This window comes from Triticum urartu, chromosome 1 (genome assembly GCF_003073215.2).
Source record: "Triticum urartu cultivar G1812 chromosome 1, Tu2.1, whole genome shotgun sequence".
In the NCBI taxonomy this organism is placed as follows: domain Eukaryota; kingdom Viridiplantae; phylum Streptophyta; class Magnoliopsida; order Poales; family Poaceae; genus Triticum; species Triticum urartu.
This window is the reverse complement of record NC_053022.1, coordinates 199439347-199466299: the sequence shown is the minus strand read 5'-3', so window position 1 is coordinate 199466299 and position 26953 is coordinate 199439347. Positions and strand designations below refer to the sequence as shown.

At 45.1% G+C, this 26953-nt stretch overlaps 1 protein-coding gene across 1 annotated transcript; it reads left to right on the top strand.

The window, feature by feature from the left end:
- Positions 1–19620: 19620 nt before the first annotated feature.
- On the top strand, positions 19621–26011 carry LOC125553958 (putative ubiquitin-conjugating enzyme E2 38). The gene is made up of 7 exons (XM_048717599.1): positions 19621–19779; positions 19867–19972; positions 22903–23313; positions 23393–23456; positions 23825–23964; positions 24046–24357; positions 25383–26011. The coding sequence occupies exons 1-7, from the start codon at positions 19766–19768 to the stop codon at positions 25728–25730; spliced, it is 1395 nt and encodes a 464-aa protein (XP_048573556.1). The 5' UTR covers positions 19621–19765; the 3' UTR covers positions 25731–26011.
- Positions 26012–26953: the final 942 nt, after the last annotated feature.

Below are 26953 nucleotides of genomic sequence, written 5' to 3'. Positions count from 1 at the left end.
GCTCAAATCATCTGTGAAGATCAGAAAATAATGATACCTGCCGCGAGCCTCAATATTCATCGGACCACATACATCAGTATATATGATTTCCAACAAATCTGTTGCTCGCTCCATTGTTCCGAAGAATGGAGTCTTAGTCATCTTGCCCATGAGGCATGGTTCGCAAGCATCAAGTGATTCCAAAAGCCCATCAACATGGATTTTCTTCATGCGCTTTACACCAATATGACCTAAACGGCAGTGCCACAAATAAGTTGCACTATTATTATTAACTTTGCATCTTTTGGCTTCAATATTATGAAAAATGTGTATCACCACGATCGAGATCCAACAAACCATTTTCATTGGGTGTATGACCATTGAAGGTTTTATTCATGTAAACAGAACAATAATTATTCTCTAACTTACATGAATAACCATATTGCGATAAACATGATCCAATCATATTTATGCTCAACGCAAACACTAAATAACATTTATTTTAGGTTTAACACTAATCCCAAAAGTATAGGGAGTGTGCGATGATGGTCATATCAATCTTGGAACCATTTCCAATACACATCGTCACTTCACCCTTAACTAGTCTCTGTTCATTCTGCAACTCCCGTTTCGAGTAACTATTCTTAGCAACTGAACTAGTATCAAATACTAAGGGGTTGCTATGAACACTAGTAAAGTACACATCAATAACATGTATATCAAATATACCTATGTTCACTTTGCCATCCTTCTTATCCGCCAATTATTTGGGGTAGCTCCGCTTCCAGTAACCAGTCCCTTTGCAGTAGAAGCACTTAGTCTCAGGCTTAGGACCAGACTTGGGCTTCTTCACTTGAGCAGCAACTTACTTGCCGTTCTTCTTGAAGTTCCCCTTCTTCCCTTTGCCCTTTTCTTGAAACTAGTGGTCTTGTCAACCATCAGCGCTTGATGTTTTTCTTGATTTCTACCTTCGTCGATTTCAGCATCACGAAGAGCTTGGGAATTGTTTCCGTTATCCCTTGCATATTATAGTTCATCATGAAGTTCTACTAACTTGGTGATGGTGACTAGAGAATTCGTGTCAATCACTATCTTATCTGGAAGATTAACTCCCACTTGATTCAAGCGATTGTAGTACCCAGACAATCTGAGCACATGCTCACTGCTTGAGCTATTCTCCTCCATCTTTTAGCTATAGAACTTGTTGAAGACTTCATATCTCTCAACTCGGGTATTTGCTTGAAATATTAACTTCAACTCCTGAAACATCTCATATGGTCCATGACGTTCAAAACATCTTTGAAGCCCCGATTCTAAGCTGTTAACATGGCGCACTAAACTATCAAGTAGTCATCATATTGAGCTAGCCAAACGTTCATAACATCTGCATCTGCTCCTGCAATAGGTTTGCCACCTAGCGGTGCATCAAGGACATAATTCTTCTGTGCAGCAATGAGGATAAACCTCAGATCACGGATCCAATCCGCATCATTGCTACTAACATCTTTCAACTTAGTTTTCTCTAGGAACATATCGCAAATAAAACAGGGGAGCTAAACGCGAGCAATTGATCTACAACATAGATATGCTAATACTACCAGGACTAAGTTCATGATAAATTAAAGCTCAATTAATCATATTACTTAAGAACTCCCACTTAGATAGACATCCCTCTAATCATCTAAGTGATCACGTGATCCATATCAACTAAACCATAACCGATCATCACGTGAAATGGAGTAGTTTTCAATGGTGAAGATCATTATGTTGATCATATCTACTATATGATTCATGCTCGACCTTTCGGTCTCCAGTGTTCCGAGGCCATATCTGCATATGCTAGGCTCGTCAAGTTTAACCTGAGTATTCTGTGTGTGCAAAAACTGGCTTGCACCCGTTGTAGATGGACGTGGAGCTTATCACACCCGATCATCACATGGTGTCTGAGCACGACGAACTTTGGCAGCGGTGCGTACTCAGGGAGAACACTTTTATCTTGAAATTTAGTGAGAGATGATCTTATAAAGCTACCATCGAACTAAGCAAAATAAGATGTATAAAAGATAAACATCACATGCAATCAAAATATATGTGACATGATATGGTCATCATCATCTTGTGCCTTTGATCTCCATCTCCAAAGCATCGTCATGATTTCCATCATCATCGGCATGACACCATGATCTCCATCATCTTGATCTATATCAATGTGTCGTCACATGGTCGTCTCGCCAACTATTGCTCTTGCAACTATTGCTATCGCATAGCGATAAAGTAAAGCAATTATTTGGCTCTTGCATCTTATGCAATAAAGAGACAACCATAAGGCTTCTGCCAGTTGCCGATAACTTCAACAAAACATGATCATCTTATACAACAACTTATATCTCATCACGTCTTGACCATATCACATCACAACATGCCCTGCAAAAACAAGTTATACGTCCTCTACTTTGTTGTTGCAAGTTTTGCGTGCCTGCTACGGGCTGAGCAAGAACCGTTCTTACCTACGCATCAAAACCACAATGATAGTTTGTCAAGTTAGTGTTGTTTTAACCTTCTCAAGGACCGGGTGTAGCCACACTTGGTTCAACTAAAGTTGGAGAAACTGACACCCGCTAATCACATGTGTGCATAGCACGGCGGTAAAACCAGTCTCGCATAAGCGTACGCGTAATGTCGGTCCGGGCCGCTTCATCCAACAATCCCGCCGAACCAAAGTGTGACATGCTGGTAAGCAGTATGACTTATAGCACCCACAACTCACTTGTGTTCTACTCGTGCATATTACATCAACGCATAAAACCTGGCTCTTATGCCACTGTTGGGGAACGTAGTAATTTCAAAAAAATTCCTATGCACACCCAAGATCATGGTGATGCATAGCAACGAGAGGGGAGAGTGTTGTCCACGTACCCTCGTAGACCGAAAGCGGAAGCGTTAGCACAACGCGGTTGATGTAGTCGTGCGTCTTCACGATCTGACCGATCAAGTACCGAACGCACGGCACCTCCGAGTTCAGCACACGTTCAGCTTGATGACGTCCCTCGAACTCCGATCCAGCCGAGTGTTGAGGGAGAATTTCGTCAGCAGGACGGCGTGGTGACGATGATGATGTTCTACCGACGTAGGGCTTCTCCTAAGCACCGCTACGATATGATCGAGGTGGATTATGGTGGAGGGGGGCACCGCACACGGCTAAGAGATAAAGAGATCAATTGTTGTGTCTTTGGGGTGCCCCCTGCCCCCGTATATAAAGGAGTGGAGGAGGGGGAGGGCCGGCCTTCTCTATGGCGCGCCCTAGGGGAGTCCTACTCCCACCGGGAGTAGGATTTCCCCTTTCCTAGTAGAACTAGGAGCCCTTCCAAGTAGTAGGAGTAGGAGGGAAGGAAAGGGAAGGGAAAAGGAGAAGGAAGGAAGGGGCGCCCCCCTCCCTAGTCCAATTCGGACCAGCCCATGGGGAGGGGTGCGGCCACCCTTTAAGGCCTTTCTCTCCTTTCCCGTATGGCCCATTAAGGCCCAATACGAATTCCCATAACTCCTCGGTACTCCCGAAAATACTCGAATCACTCGGAACCTTTCCGATGTCCGAATATAGTCGTCCAATATATCGATCTTTACGTCTCGACCATTTCGAGACTCCTCGTCATGTCCCCGATCTCATCCGGGACTCCGAACTCCTTCGGTACATAAAAACACATAAACTCATAATATAACTGTCATCGAACTTTAAGCGTGCGGACCCTACGGGTTCGAGAACTATGTAGACATGACCGAGACACGTCTCCGGTCAATAACCAATAGCGGAACCTGGATGCTCATATTGGCTCCTACATATTCTACGAAGATCTTTATCGGTCAAACCACATAACAACATACGTTGTTCCCTTTGTCACCGGTATCTTACTTGCCCGAGATTCGATCGTCGGTATCTCAAAACCTAGTTCAATCTTGTTACCGGCAAGTCTCTTTACTCGTTCCGTAACACATCATCCCGCAACTAACTCATTAGTTGCAATGCTTGCAAGGCTTCTAGTGATGTGCATTACCGAGTGGGCCCAGAGATACCTCTCCGACAATCGGAGTGACAAATCCTAATCTCGAAATACGCCAACCCAACAAGTACCTTCGAAGACACCAGTAGAGCACCTTTATAATCACCCAGTTACATTGTGACGTTTAGTAGCACACAAAGTGTTCCTCCGGTAAACGGGAGTTGCATAATCTCATAGTCATAGGAACATGTACAAGTCATGAAGAAAGCAATAGCAACAAACTAAATGATCAAGTGCTATGCTAACGTAAAGGGTCAAGTCAATCACATCATTCTCTAATGATGTGACCCCGTTAATCAAATGACAACTCATGTCTATGGCTAGGAAACTTAACCATCTTTGATTCAACGAGCTAGTCAAGTAGAGGCATACTAGTGACATATTGTTTGTCTATGTATTCACACATGTATTATGTTTCCGGTTAATACAATTCTAGCATGAATAATAAAAATTTATCATGATATAAGGAAATAAATAATAACTTTATTATTGCCTCTAGGGCATATTTCCTTCAGCGTGGACTTCAAAGAGCTCCGCAAGAGGAAGGGGTCCCTGTAACACCCATGATGCGGCTATATCTCCCACGTGTCGGAGCACGACTTAGAGGCATAACCGCATTGTAGGCATGTCGCAAGAGGGGTAATCTTTACACATCCCATGTACTGAAATGAAAGGGATAAAGAGCTGGCTTACAATCGCCACTTCACACAATACATAAATATAGCATTACATCATCCAGATACAATCAAGGTCCGACTACGGAACCAAATAAAGAAAGACAACCCCTAATGCAAAAGATCCCCGATCGCCCCGACTGGGCTCCACTACTGATCAACTGAAACGAAACAACACAACGGACATGATCTTCATCAAGCTCCTCCTTGAGCTCGGTTGCGACACCTGCATGGTATCATCGGCACCTGCAACTGGTTTTGGAAGTAATTCGTGAGTCACGGGGACTCAGCAATCTCACACCCTCGCGATCAAGACTATTTAAGCTTATGGGTAGGTAAAACGTATGAGGTGGAGTTGCAGCAAGCACTAGCATATATGGTGGCTAACATACGCATATGAGAGCGAGGAGAGAAGGCAAAGCACGGTCAAGAATCTATGATCAAGAAGTGATCCTAGACTACTTACGTTCAAGCATAACTCCAACACCGTGTTCACTTCCCGGACCCCGCCGAGAAGAGACCATCACGGCTACACACGCGGTTGATGCATTTTAATTAAGTTAAGGGTCAAGTTCTTTACAACCGGACATTAACAAATTCCCATCTGCCCATAATCGCGGGCACGGCTTTCGAAAGTTCAAAACCCTGCAGGGGTGTCGCAACTTAGCCCATCACAAGCTCTCACGGTCAACGAAGGATATTCCTTCTCCCAGGAAGACCTGATCAGACTCGGTATCCCGGTTACAAGACATTTCGACAATGGTAAAACAAGACCAGCAAGACCACCCGATGCACCGACATCCTGATAGGAGCTGCACATATCTCGTTCTCAGGGCAACACCGGATGAACACTACGTATAGCTAAAACCAGCCCTCAAGTTTCCCCGAGGTGGCGCCGCAAGTGGCTCTGTTTCGGACCAACACTTAGAGAAGCACTGGCCCGGGGGGGTTAAAATAAAGATGACCCTTGAGTCTGCAGAACCCATGGGAAGGTGATAGGTTGTTAGTGCAAATGGTAAAACCAAGGTTGGGCCTTGCTGGAGGAGTTTTATTCAAGGCGAACTGTCAAGGGGTTCCCATTATAACCCAACCGTGTAAGGAACGCAAAATCAAGGAACATAACACCGGTATGACGGAAACTAGGGCGGCAAGAGTGGAACAAAACACCAGGCATAAGGTCAAGCCTTCCACCCTTTACCAAGTATATAGATGCATTAATTTAATAAGAGATATTGTGATATCCCAACAAATCCATGTTCCAACATGGAACAAACTCCAATCTTCACCTGCAACTAACAACGCTATAAGAGGGGCTGAGCAAATCGGTAACATAGCCAAACAACGGTTTGCTAGGACAAGGTGGGTTAGAGGCTTGACATGCCAATATGGGAGGCATGATATAGCAAGTGGTAGGTATTGCAGCATAGGCATAGCAATAGAGCGAGCAACTAGCAAGCAAAGATAGAAGTGATTTCGAGGGTATGGTCATCTTGCCTGAAAAGTTCTCCGAGAAGACGAAAGCTTGATCCTCGTAAGCATACTCAACGGGTACCTCGATCACGTACTCGTCTCCCGGCTCTATCCAAAGCAAGAACACAAGCAAAGGGAGACATAATCAACCACGGTGCAATGCGCAAGCAACATAGTGCAAAACATGGCATGACATGCGGGATGAGATATGCAATGCATATGCATGATTCGGAAGGGAAAGATTGAACCGGGCCTCAACTTGGCAAACCAAGTCTGCGCTGGAAAGATGAGTTGATTTCGGTCGAAATCGATATAAAGATCACCGGAATCGGATGCACGGTTTGCAAATGGCAAGCAAACAATAATGGCACAAAGCTGCGATTAACAGCACGAGGCCATCTAAATGCATCAAGAACAACAAGCTACTACACTCTAACATAGCAACAAATCACATGGTAGTGATCCACTCAGGATGCTTAACAAAAGAAGAACACTGAGCTACGGCTAATTCACACAATAGCAGGTTCAAACAAGCATGGCAAAAGTGCAAAAGATATCAGGTTACAGACTTAGTGAAAATAACAACATGTCAGGAATTTAACATCAGGAAGCAATGTTTAGAGCAAGATAACAACATGCTACAGGAACATATCATGGCAAAGCAAAGCATGGCATGAAGCTACTCAAAGCATACAACAAAAGTCCCTTACTGACCCTAAGCCAAAAGGGATTAGAAAATACAATGGCAACCATGTGAACATAGCAGCTTTCGTTAACAGATTCAGACTTAGCAGAAAACTGGAACATGGCAAAACAGATATTAAGTAGGCATGTTTGCGAGCTCGATGCACTCACCACAAAGCATTGCATGACAAACTAAGCATACACCCAGCAAGTAGACATGTCATAGAAGCTAAACATGGCAAGAACAACCCCATAGCATGCACGGATCAACTACAACAACCTCAGCAAAATTGATTAACATGTAAACAATCTACCAGGAACATTTTATAGCAAAGGTAGAGCAAGATTGAGTCATCCTAGAGCACTCCATAATTGCAAACAAAGGCATGGATGGATAGAGCATAAAAATATCTCAAAAACATACTTACTGAACATGCTCAAAAGAGGCATGGATCACTCTGTAGCAACATGAATACATGGCATAAAAATAACAGCAGACAAAGACTTAGAAGAAATTCTAAGTCCCTGAAATCAGCAACATTACGAGAGCTACTTTGCATGCTTGTGCTAGTCACCACATGGATCACAAAAATACATGGCATACACCCCTGTAAAGATGGCATGGCATACAACAAAACACATGTAGGGCTCAAGTTCATAGGAGGCACACATTAATCATGGCAAAAATGACAAATGTCCAATCTCTGATAAGAATATGAAACTAACATTGCATAGCACTCTTGCAACAGCATTTAGGGCATCAAGATGAACTCAAATGAACATGGTGTAATGGGATGAAATGAAGTACTCGTCAAGACGAACAATTTGATATGCTACACGCCCAAAACGGAGCCACGGATGCAAAGTTATGATGGAATGAACAGGGCTAGAAAAAATATGCAGATCTGGGGACTTAGAGAAAATTAGACCTCGCGAGAAAAGTCAACTCGAGACGGAGTCGTGCGGGACGAGGAGATCCAGGGCACGGGGCACGTTTGGTTCAGATCCCGGTGGATCTCGTCCCACCTGGACGGATCTGACCGGATCCGACTTCGGCGAGGGCGGGCGGTCTCCGGCGGGGTCGGCGCGAGCTCCGGCGGCGGGCGGAGGAGGCCGGCGACGAGATGGCGGAGGGCGGCAGCCGTGGCGCGGGGCGGTGCCCGCGGGCTGGCGACGCGCAGGGCGCCGGCGACGAAGTCCGCCAGAGCTCGGGAGCTCCTCTCCCTGGAGCTGGCGCGGAGGGGCGATGCGGGCGGCGGCGGAGCCACGATGGGGCAGGGCGGCGGCGGAGAGCGGGCCCGGTGCGGCCCGGGGCAGGCCGGATCTGGGCCCCAGGTGGCCGGCGCGGTGGAGACGATGGCGGGGACACGTGGCGGCTCCTGATTCGCGGATGGGCGGCGGCACGGACATGTGCGACGGCGGGGAATTTTGTCTGGTGGCGCAAGGTGGAAGGAGTTAGGGTTTGTACCGCGAAATTTCGGGGGAAGGCACATATATATAGGTAGAGGGAGCTAGGAGAGTCCAAATGAGGAGCGGTTTTTGGCCACGCGATCGTGATCGAACGACCGAGATGATGGAGGGGGTTTAGGTGGGTTTTGGGCCACTTTGGAGAGGTGTGGGGCTGCAACACACACAAGGCCTTTACGGTTCCTCGGTTAACCGTTGGAGTATCAAGCGAAGTCCAAATGGTACGAAACTTGACAGGCGGTCTACCAGTAGTAAACCAAGGCTGCATGACAAGTCTCGTTCCAATCCAAGAACGTTTAACACCCGCACACGAAAAGAGGCAACAGGGAACACCAAAGGACATAGGAGTGCCAGATCGCAAAACGGACAATGGGGAAAATGCTCGGATGCAAGAGACGAACATGTATGCAAATGCGATGCACATGATGACATGATATGAAATGCATGACACACAAGCAAAAGACAAAGCAACAATAGCGAATAACTGGAAGACACCTGGAACATCGGTCTCGGGGCGTTACAACACTCCACCACTACGAGAGGATCTCGTCCCGAGATCTAGGATGGCACCGGAGGGAAAAAGGAAGAGGAAGAGGATAGGTAAAACTAAGTTGCTTCTTTAACAAACGAGTGAAACCAAAGAACCTTGAGAGGTTGAACAAATTGAAAGACAGAATAGACGAAGATGAACAAAGTTGAAAACCTCCGTTAGAAAAGAGGAAAAGAAAGAACCGATTAGGGTAGCACTTCGGTTGAAAAGAGATGAAAGACTTGATAAAATGAAAGAACTTGATCAGAGGACACAACACTCCGGTTAAATGGATAAGTAAAGGAAAGAAAATGATCTTGACAAAACAAAAAGATGGGTTGAAGAGAGCAACATCACAATGCCTCCGGAACAAAAGCTAGAACGGATTGAAAGTAACGAAGAAGAAAAACAACATCTTCTACCTCGAATAAATTTGAACACATCCTTCCATAGAGAATTGGACGGAGTTGTTGGAAAACCAACAGCGAAAAGAGTAAGCTTGTTGTGGGCTTATGTAAAACATCTCAAAATCCAGAGGTGAAATTCTGCCACTAACGGAAACGGTATATTGGATTGGTATGAACAAGGAGACGAGCAACTTATATCACCGGAAGGATAAATGAAGAACTTAGGCCAATTATACGCCTTACAATAGCAAAATCCTTAGGGAAGGCTTTAGGTGAAAAATGACCCAAGATAACTCCAACGAAGAGGTTGATGGATTTAAAATACCTCATTCTTAACAACATGTGAATCATGAAACATGAACTCAAATTATCAAGAATGAAAAAAAATACCGCCTCCAATGATACCAAAGAAAGAATTGCACTCCGGATTACAAAATGAAGAAAACTTGAGCTCCTTTGAAAAGAATCTTAATGAACGCTTCAAGAAGGAATTAAATCCTTGATGATCCAACATGTAGCACCTCCATGAAGAACTCTGGTAAACAAAAGGATAACGAAAAGAAAGAGAAGTTGAAAACACAAGGTGAAACCTTGTAATGATTTAGATGGATCTCCATGATAATTAGAGCTTGGAACTCCGAGAAAGAAAAGATGAAGAAAAGAAAATCAAGAATTTATTCTTCATGAACAAACTCCGAAGGAAGGAATTTATCACTTGGATGAAAACAAGAATAAGAATTATGTTATGTGTATCCTTCACCAATTTAATTGATGACAATCAACGGATTTGGCATACTACTTATTCTCTTAGCAAGGATTAAAGAGAGGTATAGCTTAAACTTGGGAAGGTCTTCAACGAACCACCGGTAGGATTGAAACCACGAATGAATTGATATGATAACGAAGGAAGAGAGATCTTGAACAAACCACCGTAAGAATTGGAAATGGAAGTACCAAAGCACAATTCACCAGAAAGAATTAGAAAATGAGACGAAGATACTCGAGTGAATTTAGATCCATGAGAATGAAGAGATCACGAACTGATTAGAGAGTATTAGAATGATGCACCGGTAAGATTTAGAGAAAGAGAGCTGAAAGCTGGAATGGATAATTCTGAGATGATGTGCTCTGGGGAATCAAACTGAAAAGACTCCTGAATTGCTCCGGATGGGTGAAAAGAATTTTCACAATCGAAAACAATTATGAGAGGATGGCATCAACTTGAACCATGAATCTTGAAGAGAATGGAGCAAGATATGGAGAAAAATTGTTCTTCGGTCTTCAAAATCTGAGAATTACGACGAAAAACACCACCAAATTGTTGAGTCACTCCGGAATGAAGAATGGAAAGGTTGAGCCAACGATGAAAAGAATTTGAAAGATCTTGAAGAAAGATATATGACTGATGATAACACATTCTTACGTCAAACTTGGAAAAGAATTTAGGATAGCTCCGGGAAAATAAGAAGAGTCAGGTAAGATCCTGGAAATAGACCTGTGGGTTAGGGCCCACTCAAAAGATACACCGTTGAAATGATTTAAAAGAGAGATTGCACCGGTTGAATTAAATGACTTGGATAAGATAACAACCTCGAGACATCCTCAGCAATCCGGAACAATTGAATAGCAAGCGGGGAATGATTAAGAGGTGCACCGGTCATGAGAAAGCATTTTAGACAAGGAAAGGATATGATCAAAAAGGCTTGACTTGAAACCACCGGAGATGAAAAGAATGAACAATGACGAACTTGAAGCTTCCTTAGCATCTTCCTGAGGATCACTGGATAAGAACATTGACGGAAAGAATGGAGAGGCTTACCATCAATAAAAGGATACTTGAATAAGAAATCTGAGTCCTTGAAGAAAAAGGGTGGGAGGGCAGGAAAACAAAGACAACTTGGGACGAATGAAACAAATAACATTAAGAAAGACTTTGAGTTGATCTTGCGGATGTTGAAAAAGGTCGGATCCACTTGACGAGAAACACGTCGGTTGGAAAGAATTGTCATGACAACCTCGATGATCAAGAAGGATTAGTATTCCCAAAGAAATATGAGAACACCGCTTAGAAAAGGTATGGAATCAACACTTGACTTCGAAGCAACTCGAATACCACAACTGAAAAACAAAACAAAGGATTGGCTTGCAGAATAAGCCGGAACAAACATATGATAGAGATTTCATCCAAAGTTTTCGTGGTGGGGCCTACACGGGCTCGATCGTACAGCACCATCATGTACAAGGCAGTGCACATGCCATACGAAGCGTCCCCAAGTCAGCATAGCCAAGGACTCTTTAAGACACAACAAGACCACTGTAAAACCAACCGTGGATAGGCGGACCACTAGACGTCGAACCCCAATTTCATATCATACATCTGTCGGAAAGATATCCTAGGAGCTACTTTAATTCCCACTTATAAACTCCCGAAACTTTCCTGTTATGCAATCAGGTGTTGGGGATACAGGGGAAGCATAATATCTCACCCAAATCTAGCAAATCCTACATCCAACTGTATCCATCCTTCAACACATAACCAAGAAACCTTCAGAAATCATTTACCTCAACCTTCGAAAAGCATCTGTTATACAAGTTATGGCAATACTCCCGACCCCCCCCCCCCAGTACTGGGTGGCGTCGACGTTATCTCACCAACAACTGCATAAAAGAGATTTTCGATGTTGGCAAAACTCAGGTATTCCAGAACTGCAATGATAAAATTGTGACGACAACACCTCGGAGCTCAACTCCCCGAGACACTGCCACAACCCCTAAATGTCAGGAGGCACCAAGAACAATGTTCTCGTCACAAATCCATCATAACGATTCCAAGATACCCGTGTGATCCTAAAAAAAATTAGTGAAATTTGAGAAGAGAAGAGTCAAAACTCTATGTCAGGATGCCTCACCAGAGCGACGAAGGGACTGAGGAGTAAAAGAATCCTACTCTCCGATATATATAATTCCTAAAAGACTCAAAACATTTTTCTAGACTCAACAACGCTAACGATTCGATCAAACAGGGGCTCCTAAGTCGGGGAAGGCTCTGATACCAACTTGTAACACCCACGATGTGGCTATATCTCCCACGTGTAGGAGCACGACTTAGAGGCACAACCGCATTGTAGGCATGTCGCAAGAGGGGTAATCTTTACACATCCCATGTACTGAAATGAAAGGGATAAAGAGCTGGCTTACAATTGCCACTTCACACAATACATAAATACAGCATTACATCATCCAGATACAATCAAGGTCCGACTACGAAACCAAATAAAGAAAGACAACCCCTAATGCAAAAGATCCCCGATCGCCCCGACTGGGCCCACTACTGATCAACTGAAACGAAACAACACAACGGACACGATCTTCATCAAGCTCCTCCTTGAGCTCGGTTGCGACACCTGCACGGTATCATCGGCACCTGCAACTGGTTTTGGAAGTAATTCGTGAGACACGGGGACTCAGCAATCTCACACCCTCGCGATCAAGACTATTTAAGCTTATGGGTAGCTAAAAGGTATGAGGTGGAGTTGCAGCAAGCACTAGCATATATGGTGGCTAACATACGCAAATGAGAGCGAGGAGAGAAGGCAAAGCACGGGCGAGAATCTATGATCAAGAAGTGATCCTAGACTACTTACGTTCAAGCATAACTCCAACACCGTGTTCACTTCCCGGACCCCACCGAGAAGAGACCATCACGGCTACATACGCGGTTGATGCATTTTAATTAAGTTAAGGAACATAACACCGGTATGACGGAAACTAGGGCGGCAAGAGTGGAACAAAACACCAGGCATAAGGTCAAGCCTTCCACCCTTTACCAAGTATATAGATGCATTAATTTAATAAGAGATATTGTGATATCCCAACAAATCCATGTTCCAACATGGAACAAACTCCAATCTTCACCTGCAACTAACAACGCTATAAGAGGGGCTGAGCAAATCGGTAACATAGCCAAACAACGGTTTACTAGGACAAGGTGGGTTAGAGGCTTGACATGCCAATATGGGAGGCATGATATAGCAAGTGGTAGGTATTGCAGCATAGGCATAGCAATAGAGCGAGCAACTAGCAAGCAAAGATAGAAGTGATTTCGAGGGTATGGTCATCTTGCCTGAAAAGTTCTCCGAGAAGACGAAAGCTTGATCCTCGTAAGCGTACTCAACGGGTACCTCGATCACATACTCGTCTCCCGGCTCTACCCAAAGCAAGAAAACAAGCAAAGGGAGACACAATCAACCACGGTGCAATACGCAAGCAACATGGTGCAAAACATGGCATGACATGCGGGATGAGATATGCAATGCATATGCATGATTCGGAAGGGAAAGATTGAACCGGGCCTCAATTTGGCAAACCAAGTCTGCCGCTGGAAAGATGAGTTGATTTCGGTCGAAATCGATATAAAGATCACCAGAATCGGATGCACGGTTTGCAAATGGCAAGCAAACAATAATGGCACAAAGCTGCGATTAACAGCACGAGGCCATCTAAATGCATCAAGAACAACAAGCTACTACACTCTAACATAGCAACAAATCACATGGTAGTGATCCACTCAGGATGCTTAACAAAAGAAGAACACTGAGCTACGGCTAATTCACACAATAGCAGGTTCAAACAAGCATGGCAAAAGTGCAAAAGATATCAGGTTACAGACTTAGCGAAAATAACAACATGTCAGGAATTTAACATCAGGAAGCAATGTTTAGAGCAAGATAACAACATGCTACAGGAACATATCATGGCAAAGCAAAGCATGGCATGAAGCTACTCAAAGCATACAACAAAAGTCCCTTACTGACCCTAAGCCAAAAGGGATCAGAAAATACAATGGCAACCATGTGAACATAGCAGCTTTCGTTAACAGATTCAGACTTAGCAGAAAACTGGAACATGGCAAAACAGATATTAAGTAGGCATGTTTGCGAGCTCGATGCACTCACCACAAAGCATTGCATGACAAACTAAGCATACACCCAGCAAGTAGACATGTCATAGAAGCTAAACATGGCAAGAACAACCCCATAGCATGCACGGATCAACTACAACAACCTCGGCAAAATTGATTAACATGTAAACAATCTGCCAGGAACATTTTATAGCAAAAGTAGAGCAAGATTGAGTCATCCTAGAGCACTCCATAATTGCAAACAAAGGCATGGATGGATAGAGCATAAAAATATCTCAAAAACATCCTTACTGAACATGCTCAAAAGAGGCATGGATCACTCTGTAGCAACATGAATACATGGCATAAAAATAACAGCAGACAAAGACTTAGAAGAAATTCTAAGTCCCTGAAATCAGCAACATTACGAGAGCTACTTTGCATGCTTGTGCTAGTCACCACATGGATCACAAAAATACATGGCATACACCCCTGTAAAGATGGCATGGCATACAATAAAACACATGTAGGGCTCAAGTTCATAGGAGGCACACATTAATCATGGCAAAAATGACAAATGTCCAATCTCTGATAAGAATATGAAACTAACATTGCATAGCACTCTTGCAACAGCATTTAGGGCATCAAGATGAACTCAAATGAACATGGTGTAATGGGATGAAATGAAGTACTCGTCAAGACGAACAATTTGATATGCTACACGCCCAAAATGGAGGCACGGATGCAAAGTTATGATGCAATGAACATGGCTAGAAAAAATATGCGGATCTGGGGACTTAGAGAAAATTAGACCTCGCGAGAAAAGTCAACTCAAGACGGAGACGTGCGGGACGAGGAGATCCAGGGCGCGGGGCACGTTTGGTTCAGATCCCGGTGGATCTCATCCCACCTGGACGGATCTGACCGGATCCGACTTCGGCGAGGGTGGGCGGTCTTCAGCGGGGTCGACGCGAGCTCCGGCGAGCGGCGCAGGGGCGGCGCCGGTGGAGAGGTGCGGCAGCGGGGCTCGGCAGGCGGACGGCGGCCGGCGGCGAGCGGAGCGGGCGCGCGGCGCGCGGAGGGCGGCGAGGCGGCGACCGGGCGCCGGCGGGGCGGTCGGCGAGCGGCATGAGGGCGCTCTGCGGTGGTCCGGCAAGGCGGCAGGGTTTCCGACGACGCGGGTGGCGGCGGAGCCACGACGGGGCAGGGCGGCGGCGGAGAGCGGGCCCGATTCGGCCCGGTTCGGCTCAGGGCGGGCCGGATCTAGGCCCCGGGTGGCCGACGCGGTGGAGATGACGGCGGGGCACACGTGGCGGCTCCTGATTCGCGGATGGGCGGTGGCGCGGACATGTGCGACGGCGGGGAATTTTGTCCGGTGGCGCGAGGTGGAAGGAGTTAGGGTTTGTACCGCGAAATTTCGGGGGAATGCACATATATGTAGGTAGAGGGAGCTAGGAGAGTCCAAATGAGGAGCGGTTTTCGGCCACGCGATCGTGATCGAACGACCGAGATGATGGAGGGGGTTTAGGTGGGTTTTGGGCCACTTTGAAGAGGTGTTGGGCTGCAACACACACAAGGCCTTTACGGTTCCTCGGCTAACTGTTGGAGTATCAAACGAAGTCCAAATGGTACGAAACTTGACAGGCGGTCTACCGGTAGTAAACCAAGGCCGCATGACAAGTCTCGTTCCAATCCAAGAACGTTTAATACCCGCACACAAAAAGAGGCAAAAGGGAACACCCGAGGACATAGGAGTGTCGGATCGCAAAACGGACAACGGGGAAAATGCTCGGATGTAAGAGACGAACATGTATGCAAATGCGATGCACATGATGACATGATATGAAATGCATGACACGCAAGCAAAAGACAAAGTAACAACAGTGAATAACTGGAAGACACCTGGCACATCGGTCTCGGAGCGTTACAGTCCCCAAGCGGCAGCAGCACCTTCGGGCCATTAAAATGGAGGAAGTACATCGCCGTTGATGAGTAAGTACCTTATCTTGGTGATTCTCTGCGTGCTGCTTCCCTTCCTGAAGATGTCTCTTCATGATCTCTTCCGCCAAGGCCGCGGAATCTCCTGAGAAGCAACCTCCTCTCGCCTCATTCCTTCCGTCAGACTTGAACGCTGCAAGCCCGCGCGCTGCTCACGGTGTGGAGTCAACTGGGGAAGCCAGGATGGAGGGAGGAGGAGGCCGGCCCTCATAGGGCGCGCCCAAAGTGTGGAGTCCTACTAGGACTCCCTAGTCCTAGTAGGATTCCACCTCCCACATGGAATAGGAAAAAGGGAAGGGAGAAGGAGAAGGAAGGAAGGGGGCGCCCCTTTCCCTAATCCAATCCAGACCAGTTCATGGGGAAGGGGTGCGGCCACCCTTGAGGCCTTTCTCTCCTTTCCCGTATGGCCCATTAAGGCCCAATACGAATTCCCGTAACTCTCCGGTACTCCGGTATATGCCCGAACTCACTCAGAACCTTTCCGATGTCCAAACATAGGCTTCCAATATATCGATCTTTATGTCTCGACCATTTCGAGACTCCTCGTCATGCCCACGATCACATCCGGGACTTCGAACAACCTTCGGTTCATCAAAACACATAAACTCATAATACCAATCGTCACCGAAAGTTAAGCATGCAGACCCTACGGGTTCGAGAACTATGTAGACATGACCGAGACATGTGTCCGGTCAATAACCAATAGCGGAACCTGGATGTTCATATTGGCTCCCACATATTCTACGAAGATCTTTATCAGTCAAACCACATAACTATATATGTTGTTCTCTTTGTCATCGGTATATTACTTGCCCGAGATTCGATCGCCGGTATATCAATACCTAGTTCAATCTTGTTACCGGCAAGTCTCTTTACTCGTTCCGTAATGCATCATCCCACAACTAACTCATTAGTCACATTGCTTGCAAGGCTTATATTGATGTTCATTACCGAGAGGGCCCAGAGATACCTCTCCGACAATCGGAGTGACAAATCCTAATCTCGATCTATGCCAACTCAACAAACACCATCGGAGACACCTGTAGAGCACCTTTATAATCACCCAGTTACGTTGTGACGTTTGGTAGCACACAAAGTGTTCCTCCGGTGTTCGGGAGTTGCATGATCTCATAGTCATAGGAACATGTATAAGTTATGGAGAAAGCAATAGCAACAAACTAAACGATCATCGTGCTAAGCTAACGGATGGGTCAAGTCAATCACATCATTCTCTAATGATGTGATCCCGTTAATCAAATGACAACTCATGTATGGTTAGGAAACATAACCATCATTGATTCAACGAGCTAGTCAAGTAGAGGCATACTAGGACATTCTGTTTGTCTATGTATTCACACATGTACTAAGTTTCCGTTTAATACAATCCTAGCATGAATAATAAACATTTATCATGATATAAGGAAATATAAATAACAACTTTATTACCTCTAGGGCATATTTCCTTCAAGGCGTTTCCGTACAAGATTGCTGGACCGTCCGCCTCCTTTTGGCGCACAAAAATCGAGGGGTGTCATTAACCCTGAGCGAAGAATTGGTACTGTGGGCCCTACGACGCCTTGACGAATCGGGAAAGTTATCGGTGACCGAGCTATGGTCAGCCGAACATAGAAGGGGAGAAGTGCTCACCCCGCAAGCCGAAGACTTTGGCACGCGAAGACTTCAGGGATCATGAGACACCAGCGTTGGAGGCTAGTTTGGGGGCCACTGAGGGAGTCTAGGATTAAGGGTTCCTCGGGCTGCTGGCCTAGCTCTCGTAGGTCGGACAGGTGGGCCGCTCTGTGACTACTACCGGAAGGCCGAGCTATAAGGCCACTCAGTATCCCGACAGGAAACCTTCGAAGCCTTGGTGTGTCCTCCAAGTTAGGATAGGAGAATCGGCATGCTTATTCGTTTATTGTAACCGACCATGTGTAACCCTAGTTCCCCTGGTGTCTATATAAGCTAGAGGGTTTAGTCCGTAGAGGCTAGAAGAAAATCACCATCCTACTCACCTAGGGTTTAGTTCATCTGATCTAGTGGTAGATCGACTCTATAACCATCATATACACTTCAATATAATCAAAAAGGACGTAGGGTTTTACCTCTTCGAGAGGGCCCAACCTGGGTAAACATCGTCTCCTTCGTCTCCTGTTCCCCATTGATCCAAGATCCACAGCTCGGGACCCCCTACCCGAAATATGTCGGTTTTGACACCGACAGTCGGTCCTTGGTGCTCCCATTTTCTTGGATTTATTCCAACAATATTTGTTCAATGCGAGGAGACGTTCCTGTCGAGTACATGACGTATGTGGTGACTTTGTCAATTTCAAAATATTATGCTACCCAGTCTTTCAAATATGCTCATAGAGGTAAGGTGTGGACGTATGTTCAGAGATGAGTGTATGAAGAGCGTCTTTGATTATACCGTGTTAAAAAAACTATTTTCCATCTGATTCGGCTAACTGCATCATGATCATGCATCCAGTTGCTGAGAGACGCTGCGAACCAACCTGTGGTTGGAAGGCTAGAGGGACTGTGGTATTCCCAGCCTACTAGGATTCAAATCCTGATGCTCGCATTAAATCCTAAATTTATTCAGGATTTTCGGCGATGCGCATTCAGTGGGAAGAGATGTTCCCGTCGATGACGAGGTGTCTACGGTGAATTTGTAAATTTCAAGATGATATGTCGGCTTAGTATTTCGGAGGTGCTCGTAATGATAGAAGGTGCATGTGTCCGTTCATAAAAATGAGTGTATGTGTGTGTATATTGGCCCTGTTTGAATTATGGGGTTAGAGCTAGTTTGGGTTAGTTGGAGGCTCAAATAACCCAAAAGTATCCAAACAGGAAGGGTTAGAGTGGGTTAGTTCCATCTAACCCAACTATCCCGGTGGAGAGATGCTTATTTGGGTTAGAGTGGGTTAAAAAATAACTCTAACTCTAACTGTGTTAGAATATCCAAACAGGGCCATTGTCTCTGTACTGTGTAAATTTTTTTGCCGAGAGACGCTATGGCTTTCGAGGGAAAGGCATGCAAAAGGACAAAAAACAAGCGCACCGAACCGCATTGCCCACTCCACGCGCCCTACTCCAGCGAGCCGGAGCCGTGAGCCACACACAATCCCACAGATCCTCACCGCGCAGAGCATTCGCGAATGCCCAAAAAGCGCACGCGGAGTTAGCAGTCGGTAGACCCATCCCCATACCACTCTCTCACTGACATTGGGCCCGAATCCGGATCCCGGCCTTGACTAGCCCGCGCGTGGGTCGCTTTCTCGGTGGACGTAGCCCGCCTCCCAGGCCCGGCAGTCGTCGTCGCCGCACGAAAACAAAAATAAAAAAGAAGAGGCCCGCGTCACGCGTGGGCCACCGTCGTGTGATCTGGCTGCCGGGTGGTCCCGCAAGGAGCTCACGTCATCCACGGTCGGTGGCGGCACACGACTAATGTTCCTCTGCGTCCTCCCCCTGTGCACCGCTACGCGCACAACGCCCTCGCCCTCGCACACCTCCTCGGCTGGCCCCTCCCCACTCGGCCCCTCCCCTCTCCTGGTCGCCCGCCGCTCGCCGCTCGCCGCTTGCCGCGCCATCCATTGGACTTCGCCATGGACGCCTCCGAGTGCGCCGCCCCTCCGCCATCTTCGAAGAATCAGCCGTCGATTGTATTTCCGGGCGATTTTTTGATGGGCTCCTTGATCTGTCGCAGATACCCGCACATGCAAGGGGGCGCGTCGTCTTCGTCGTCGTCCTGCCGCGCCGCCGACGCCGCCGCCTGGGACGCCGTGAAGCAACAGAAACGCCAGCGCTGCCAGGTACTACTACTCGTCGCGCGACCTTGCCGTGTGCGCAAATTCCGGCCGTAACCTCCCTTCTTCTGGTTTGCTACCCGAGCAGTTTCCGTGCGATCCGATGTTGCGGCCGTTGCCTTGTTGTAAGGCGTCGACGCGGAGCGTTACACGAGGGTTTTGGCCTACTTGGGTCTTGATGTTTTTTAATAATTAAATAATCCGTTTTTTCGTGGGGTTTAGGTTTGGCGATTTGAGGCGTGATTTTGATTTTAAGGTGGAAAGTATCTTAATACCATATAAGGGTAGTAGGGTTCGCGGGACAATTTTGTCTTCAGGTTTCTGGAGATTGATTGTGGTAGAATTGGGGTTTTCTGGGCCCTTGACTCAAACATTTCACGGGTTTACAGTAATGTGTTTATTGACCGGTTTTTGTTTATTTTTCTGTGTGCCTTTAGAGACTAGAAAGAAATGTCTGGTGTTCCTTTATAGTTTTGTAGTGTTTGTAGAATTGCAGTCTGCTTTCATATGTTGTTTGCCGAAGTTTTGATCTTCTTGTGGATAGAAGGACGAGTACATCAATATACACGGAAGCTGCAAGGAATACATTCTAGCATATTGAATCGATGGTGTCTCTAGGATGTCGACATATTGCTGATGTACTTAAGCTTCAAACAGTTGTTTGATTATGGAGGCGTCTGTGTGCTGAATCTAGCTACCTGAGCATCTCACTCATATTTTATAACCTTATTAATTGTAGAATTGTTGGTTCTTCACCTGGGCAAAGTTGGCTACAACATATCCATGACTGTATCAGCATGATAGGTGTTTCTTAAATTCGTTATGCATGAATTTTTTTGATGCTCTAGCGGTAAGCTGTTCAAGTAGTTTTACATGTGAATTGTTAGTAGAGCACGCAGGAGTGAGATATAGGGCTATGATTTTTTTTTGGGGACAGTGATCTAGCAACGCAAGACGCTTGTGGCAGGCCACAAGGTCTCATGTTTAACGTGAGGACAATTTCCCTTGGGATATTCGAGTACCATTGTGGAAATGAGAAGGTTTTGGAGCATCATGGTTTCAATTTCACTTTCTAGATTTATGTGTTAATTATTACTGAATATATTTTCCCAAGTTCAAACTTCAGGCCTCTCTGATTCACAGGATTTGCAAAATGCGGGAATAGAAAAAACGTAGGAATAGAGTGGCATGCCATCGTAAGGGTGTTTGATTGTGCACAGGAAAAACGTAAGATTATTTCAAGGAGTTTGGAGTGGATGGAAAATTGCCTATGAAATCTAGTGCAAATAATCTAAAAAAAATCCTATGGTTTCCAATCGTATGAATCAAACAACCCATGGAGGAAAAATTTCTAAGGATTAGAATCCTTCAAAATTCCTTTGAGAATCCTTTGAATCAAAGAAGCCCTCCTTTGCCTGTTAAGTTAATACTACAGATATGCTCGACATTTCTTAGTTTGATGTGGATCTGGGCATTGCATGTATTCTGCTAGCTGTTTGTGCGTCACGGAGAGAAATTAAATAGTTGTGATGATCTTGAGCTTTTGTACTTGTTTATTTATTGGTCGAAGAAGTGACTTTTTATACCCTCTCTAACAGGGGCATTACCTGTTTTGTAACTTAAAAATTGTCAATTTAACTTTAGGTCATATCCCCCCCCCCATCTCCCCCCCCCCCCCGACCACCATTCCACTAACCCTAGTTTAAAAAACCGAGAGGAACTGGTGGTTCAACCAGAAAAAAATGGAGCCTGCTCTGCTCTTGTTCAGTGAGGAGGCAGTCCTGCAACTGACCCCGCCAGAATCAGTTGAACTGTGATTTTCCAACAAACATATGACTGGTCCAGCTGGCCTGCAGTGCAAGGATTATGAGTTGAACGACTAGTCTCAGTCGGGTTGTTGACTAGGTTCTTCATGTAGCCTAGCTCTGTGAGTCGAGGGCTGGAGCGACTAGTCGTGGACTAGTTGGCATGTTCGATCGACTCAATTTTGGAGGGATAGATATCCACTCCCTCTGCTTGTTCTGCTCCGCCCCTCTGCTGTTGTGCTCCTCACCTGCTGTGCTCCCTTGGATCCGCCCCTCTTCTGCTGTGCTCCCTTGGATCTGCCCCTCTTCTGCTGTGCTCCTCGTGGATCCGCCGGCGATGGCAAGCAAGCACTCCTGTGCTGTTGTACCAAGTATTTTCTCCCTTCTCTCCATCCCTTCTTCCTGGGTTTGATTTCTCCCCTTCCTTCTTGGTTGGTGGAGAAGCAAAGACTGTGGCCATTGTATATAATAGTTGGCACAGCCCCAGGTTCTTCAACCACTTCCCATGCATTCAATTTTTATCGTATACTGTACTGTACTATATAGTACTCTCTCCATCCGGAATTACTTAATATCCAATGGAGGGAGTGTATACTACTCCCTCCATCAAATAATATAAGATGTTTTTGCAAGCTAACAGCTCGCAAAAAACGTCTTATATTATGGGACGGAGGGAGTACATACTATGTATTAGTAGCTGGGTACTGTAAGTTGAGTGCTACAGTACCATGTCGACTAGTCCAGCAGTAGTCTAGATTAGTCACGATTGGTCTATGAGTGTCAACCTCGGCTCGACTCGTAATTCTTGCTTTAGTGTCACTGCGCTGGAAAAATATATTTGTGTGGGGCTGGGACTGGACCTAGTACCTCAAGGCTCCTCGGTGAAGTGATGGACTATTCTAGCCACCTGGAGTAAGGTTGTTTGGTGACTTAGGATGGAAAGATAACTTATTCATACCTGATTTATGTACCATCACAGTAATAATACCACAAGCGAATGTCTAATGCTGGCAGCGAAGAGCAAAGGATCATGATATGTGACTTAAATTTACAACTATTGGTGGACTCAAGTTTGTATTTGTTGTGGAAAAGTTTTGTGTTTGCTTATAACTACGTTGGCATATTTTACAGGGATCATCATCCGGTGATAAAGTTGGATCCTGTACAGAAAGTAACTCCTTCAAAGCATCTGAAGCCGAGCTACAGAATTTTGACTCTGGTGAAATTGAGGAAGAAGATTATTATATAGATGATGAAGATGAAGGCTGCTACGATGATGACAATGAAGGATCTGACTATGAATTTGATGAAAGTGATTTCAATCAGCAGCTGGCTGATAAATTTGATGATTTAGATCTGCCTCCTGGTGTGGAGGCTTCTGTACCATGGTTGCAGAAAGCTGCAACTGATGACGGCCCTGGCAATTTTAAGTCAATGTCAGAAATAGAGGATGAAATTGGTAAGAAATACAAGTTCTTCAAACAGTTTGACACTGTTGAGGATTTCTCTGATCATCATTATGCTAATAAACCTGTTGGAAAGGTAAAATCATATGCATATTGCTTTATTTTGTACCTTCTTTTTGACTCGATACTTATTGTGTTCTTTAACTTCACTCCAGGCAGGGAAAGAGTGGACAAAAAGAATTCAGCATGACTGGAAACTTCTGGAGAATGATTTACCAGGTCAGCTATTTCCAAGAAAGAAAGTATAAATACGTGCTTAAAACGCTCCCCACAAGTGATATACATAAATTTTGAAGCACATTGAGGATCTGTTTTGACCCACCCACTTCTACATTACTCAGTTTTGCTTCGAATTTTGTGCAAATTTAGTTCTTCTGAGGGCATATGTTGTCTTGTCGAAGAAAGCTCTATCGTTAATGTTTTTTAATGTGTTTTAAAAAAATTCGTCTTATTATTTACTTTCACCTACAAATTTTTACAAAGCCTGCAGCTCACTGTTGACTCTCCTGGGTTAAAATTGCTAAAGCTTAGAAATGTGCATTGTTGTACTATTTACATGAATTATTGTTCTTCTGACTTCTGTGCAGCGTCCATATATGTTCGTGTCTCGGAGAATCGAATGGACCTTCTCAGGGCTGTGATGATTGGGCCTCAGGGAACACCCTACCATGATGGCCTTTTCTTCTTTGATGCTCAATTTCCTGCTAGTTATCCTGCAAGTCCTCCTGTAAGTATTGACATTTTGGTAACCTCGTATGTAATGTATTTCCATATGTTGATTGAAATAACCGTTCTGGTGCTTTTGCAGACTGTATACTATCATTCTGGAGGACTTAGGCTTAATCCAAATTTGTATGCTTGTGGAAAAGTCTGCCTTAGCCTCCTAGGCACCTGGGAAGGTCATGGTTGTGAGAAGTGGAACTCAGCTCACTCAACCATGTTACAAGTGCTAATCTCCATTCAAGCTCTCGTATTGAATGAGAAGCCATACTTCAATGAGCCAGGATATGAAACATATGCCAACAATGCTAGTGGGCAGAGGACTGCCTTGGAGTATAATGACACAACATTTCAATACTCATGTAGGACAATGTTGTACTCGCTTCGTAGGGCTCCACAGGTAACATACTGCTAATTATCAAGCTCTCGCAGTTCCCGACATGGGTGCACAAGTACTCACTGTTCCGAAGATTCGTCAAAAATATAACTTGCTGAATGTGGATGTATGTGATGCTGTTTTGTTAGAAGGGGAGATAGACAACAGAAAAAATCTACTGAACTGCAACATCAAACTATTGAAACCATCCAATTTTTGCCCTCGGGTGGTCTCACAAATGGTCCGTTTGTTAATGTGGATACCACATGTTCACCATGTCACAGCGAGCGCCAAACAATCTAACATAAGCTCCACCATTTGTATAAATATATCTTTCACAAGAAATGCTAGAATGGAAGAGAAAAATTGGTTGAAACAGATAAGTAAACACAATTTGGTGACATGGCAGTGATGTGGTGCACATGTGGCATGCATGTCACCAGAAACTACTTAACTACTTGTGAAACTACTCTAGGGTGATTTGTTTTACTATTTGAATAGTTTGTGAGCCAGACTGTTTTTGAGTTTACTGTTAAAAAGTGAACTTGTGCCAGAGTTCAGAGTTGAATGGTGGACTTCTTTCTAGAAGAGAACATCATCAATTTGTGGGAACCTTGAACATTTGAACCATGATGGAGTGACACGGGAACACTTGGACATTAGTTTGGACTCTGTTTTTGTGTTATCCTGAAACCACGCCAAGTATGAAGGATGTCAATTTTAGGGTTGCTAAGTGGACCAATGCAAGAATTCAGGGTTGAAAATATTTTGTTTTCTCCCTCTTTTTGATATGGCAGTGCTTTTTGGTAGCAAAGACAGCCATAACAGTAAAATCTTGCTAATCAGTAAGGTTGCTAGATTCTGTATCTAGTTTGGCCAGTGTACCACAGCACGACAACCACAAATTTGGCACTTATTTTGGTTGTAGTATGGAAGTTGTTATTATCTTCAGTAGGGTGCGGTGCACTGAGAAGCTTTTAGGTAACATAGCTTGCACACCAGAAAATCAAATTAACCTTTATCGTTGGCTGTTGCTTTGCTTGTTTCAGCACTTTGAAGATCTCGTTGCCGGCCATTTCCGTGAGCGCGGCCGTGCCATTCTGGCTGCATGCAAATATTACATGGAGGGTAACAAAGTTGGGTCCGTAGTTCCTGACGAGGACGACGAGGACAAGGAACTGGAAAGCGCAAATGCAGAAGGATCCAGCAGTGGAGTGAAGCCAAAGAATAATCAGGTAGATTTGCGTGCAGGCGCAGGTGTAGTTCGCCCTGCATCCTTCAAGACCAACATGGAGGTTCTGTTTGAAGAGCTCCTGATGGAGTTCAATGTGAAGGGTGCTGACACCAAGAAGTTCTGTGCCGAGAAGTTGAAGAAGAGCCAGCCTGCTGCTGCTTGAAGGATCCGGCTGCAGCACCATATATCTGTGGTGGTTCCATAATGGGAGTGAAATCCATAAAAAATGATGGTTTCATTTCTTGCCTAACTATAGGAATGATATGTAGATGGCTCTTTTTTTGCGCCCTTTGCCGTACTGGTCCTGTGGACTCGGAACTGGGAAAAAAGTGGTGGTTTAGATGCTAACTGAAGTGTCCACCCCCTTAGCTTTGGAATATCGTTTGCTTATGAGTTACTAGTACGTGAGGCTACATGTTCATTATGTCGTGATTTAGTTGTTCATGAGATCCTCCCAATGCTTTATCCTAGATGCCAATGTAGGAATCAAGAGGGCGTGTCAATACATTCAGAAGGATAGAACATTGGTTCCTGTTAGTCAATTGCAGTTGGCAAGTGGCAAGTTGATTAGTGCTACTAATCGAAGTAATGCTGCAGCGCGTGAAAAAAGCTATAACATTTTTCGAAGATACTGGATCTACATTTCAAAGATAGGAATAGACCTTGTAAGAATTCGTCTGATTAACTAGTAAAGCCGATAAACTGATTAATCGTCCGGTTAATTGATTAACTTGCCGATTCTATTAACCTCCTACTCGCTAGCCAACCGAGTAGCTACGAGTTAGTGATTTTCTCAATAACTTGCCGATTAGCCTATTAGTTTTCTACTCGTTAGCCAACCGAGTAGCTACCAGTTAATGATTTCCTCAACAATAAGAATAGTAAAGTCTACTTAGGGATAAATATCTGTTCAAGCTATTACTTATCCTTTTTGTTACTTAGTGTGAAGATTAAATTACATCTGGATCCCGCAAGCCTGAAGCGCAAGCAGGGTACTTGTTGAAATGCCCGAGAGTACAAATAGTCAAGAGTATATGGCAAGAAACTACTATATTACAGGCTATGGCTACAAAAAAACTACCACTTTTCTTAAATCTTTCAAAAAACTATCACAAAATTAGTTCGCTGTACGATTAAAAATTAAGTGGGGTTATGATAGGTAGGGCCTGCCCGTCAGGGTTTGGTCGGCTCCTGGCTGACGACGCGCATGGTGACGGCCGTTAGGCCACAGCCGTTCCGACCGGGCCGGTCAAACCAAGCTGTCTCCTCTGTCTCCCTCGCTCACTCTCACTCTGTCTCCACTGTCCTCCCTCGACCTAGGCGATGGCGTCGTCGGCGGCGAAACCGATCGACGGTGGCGACTCTACGGGGTGAGGTGTCACGGGA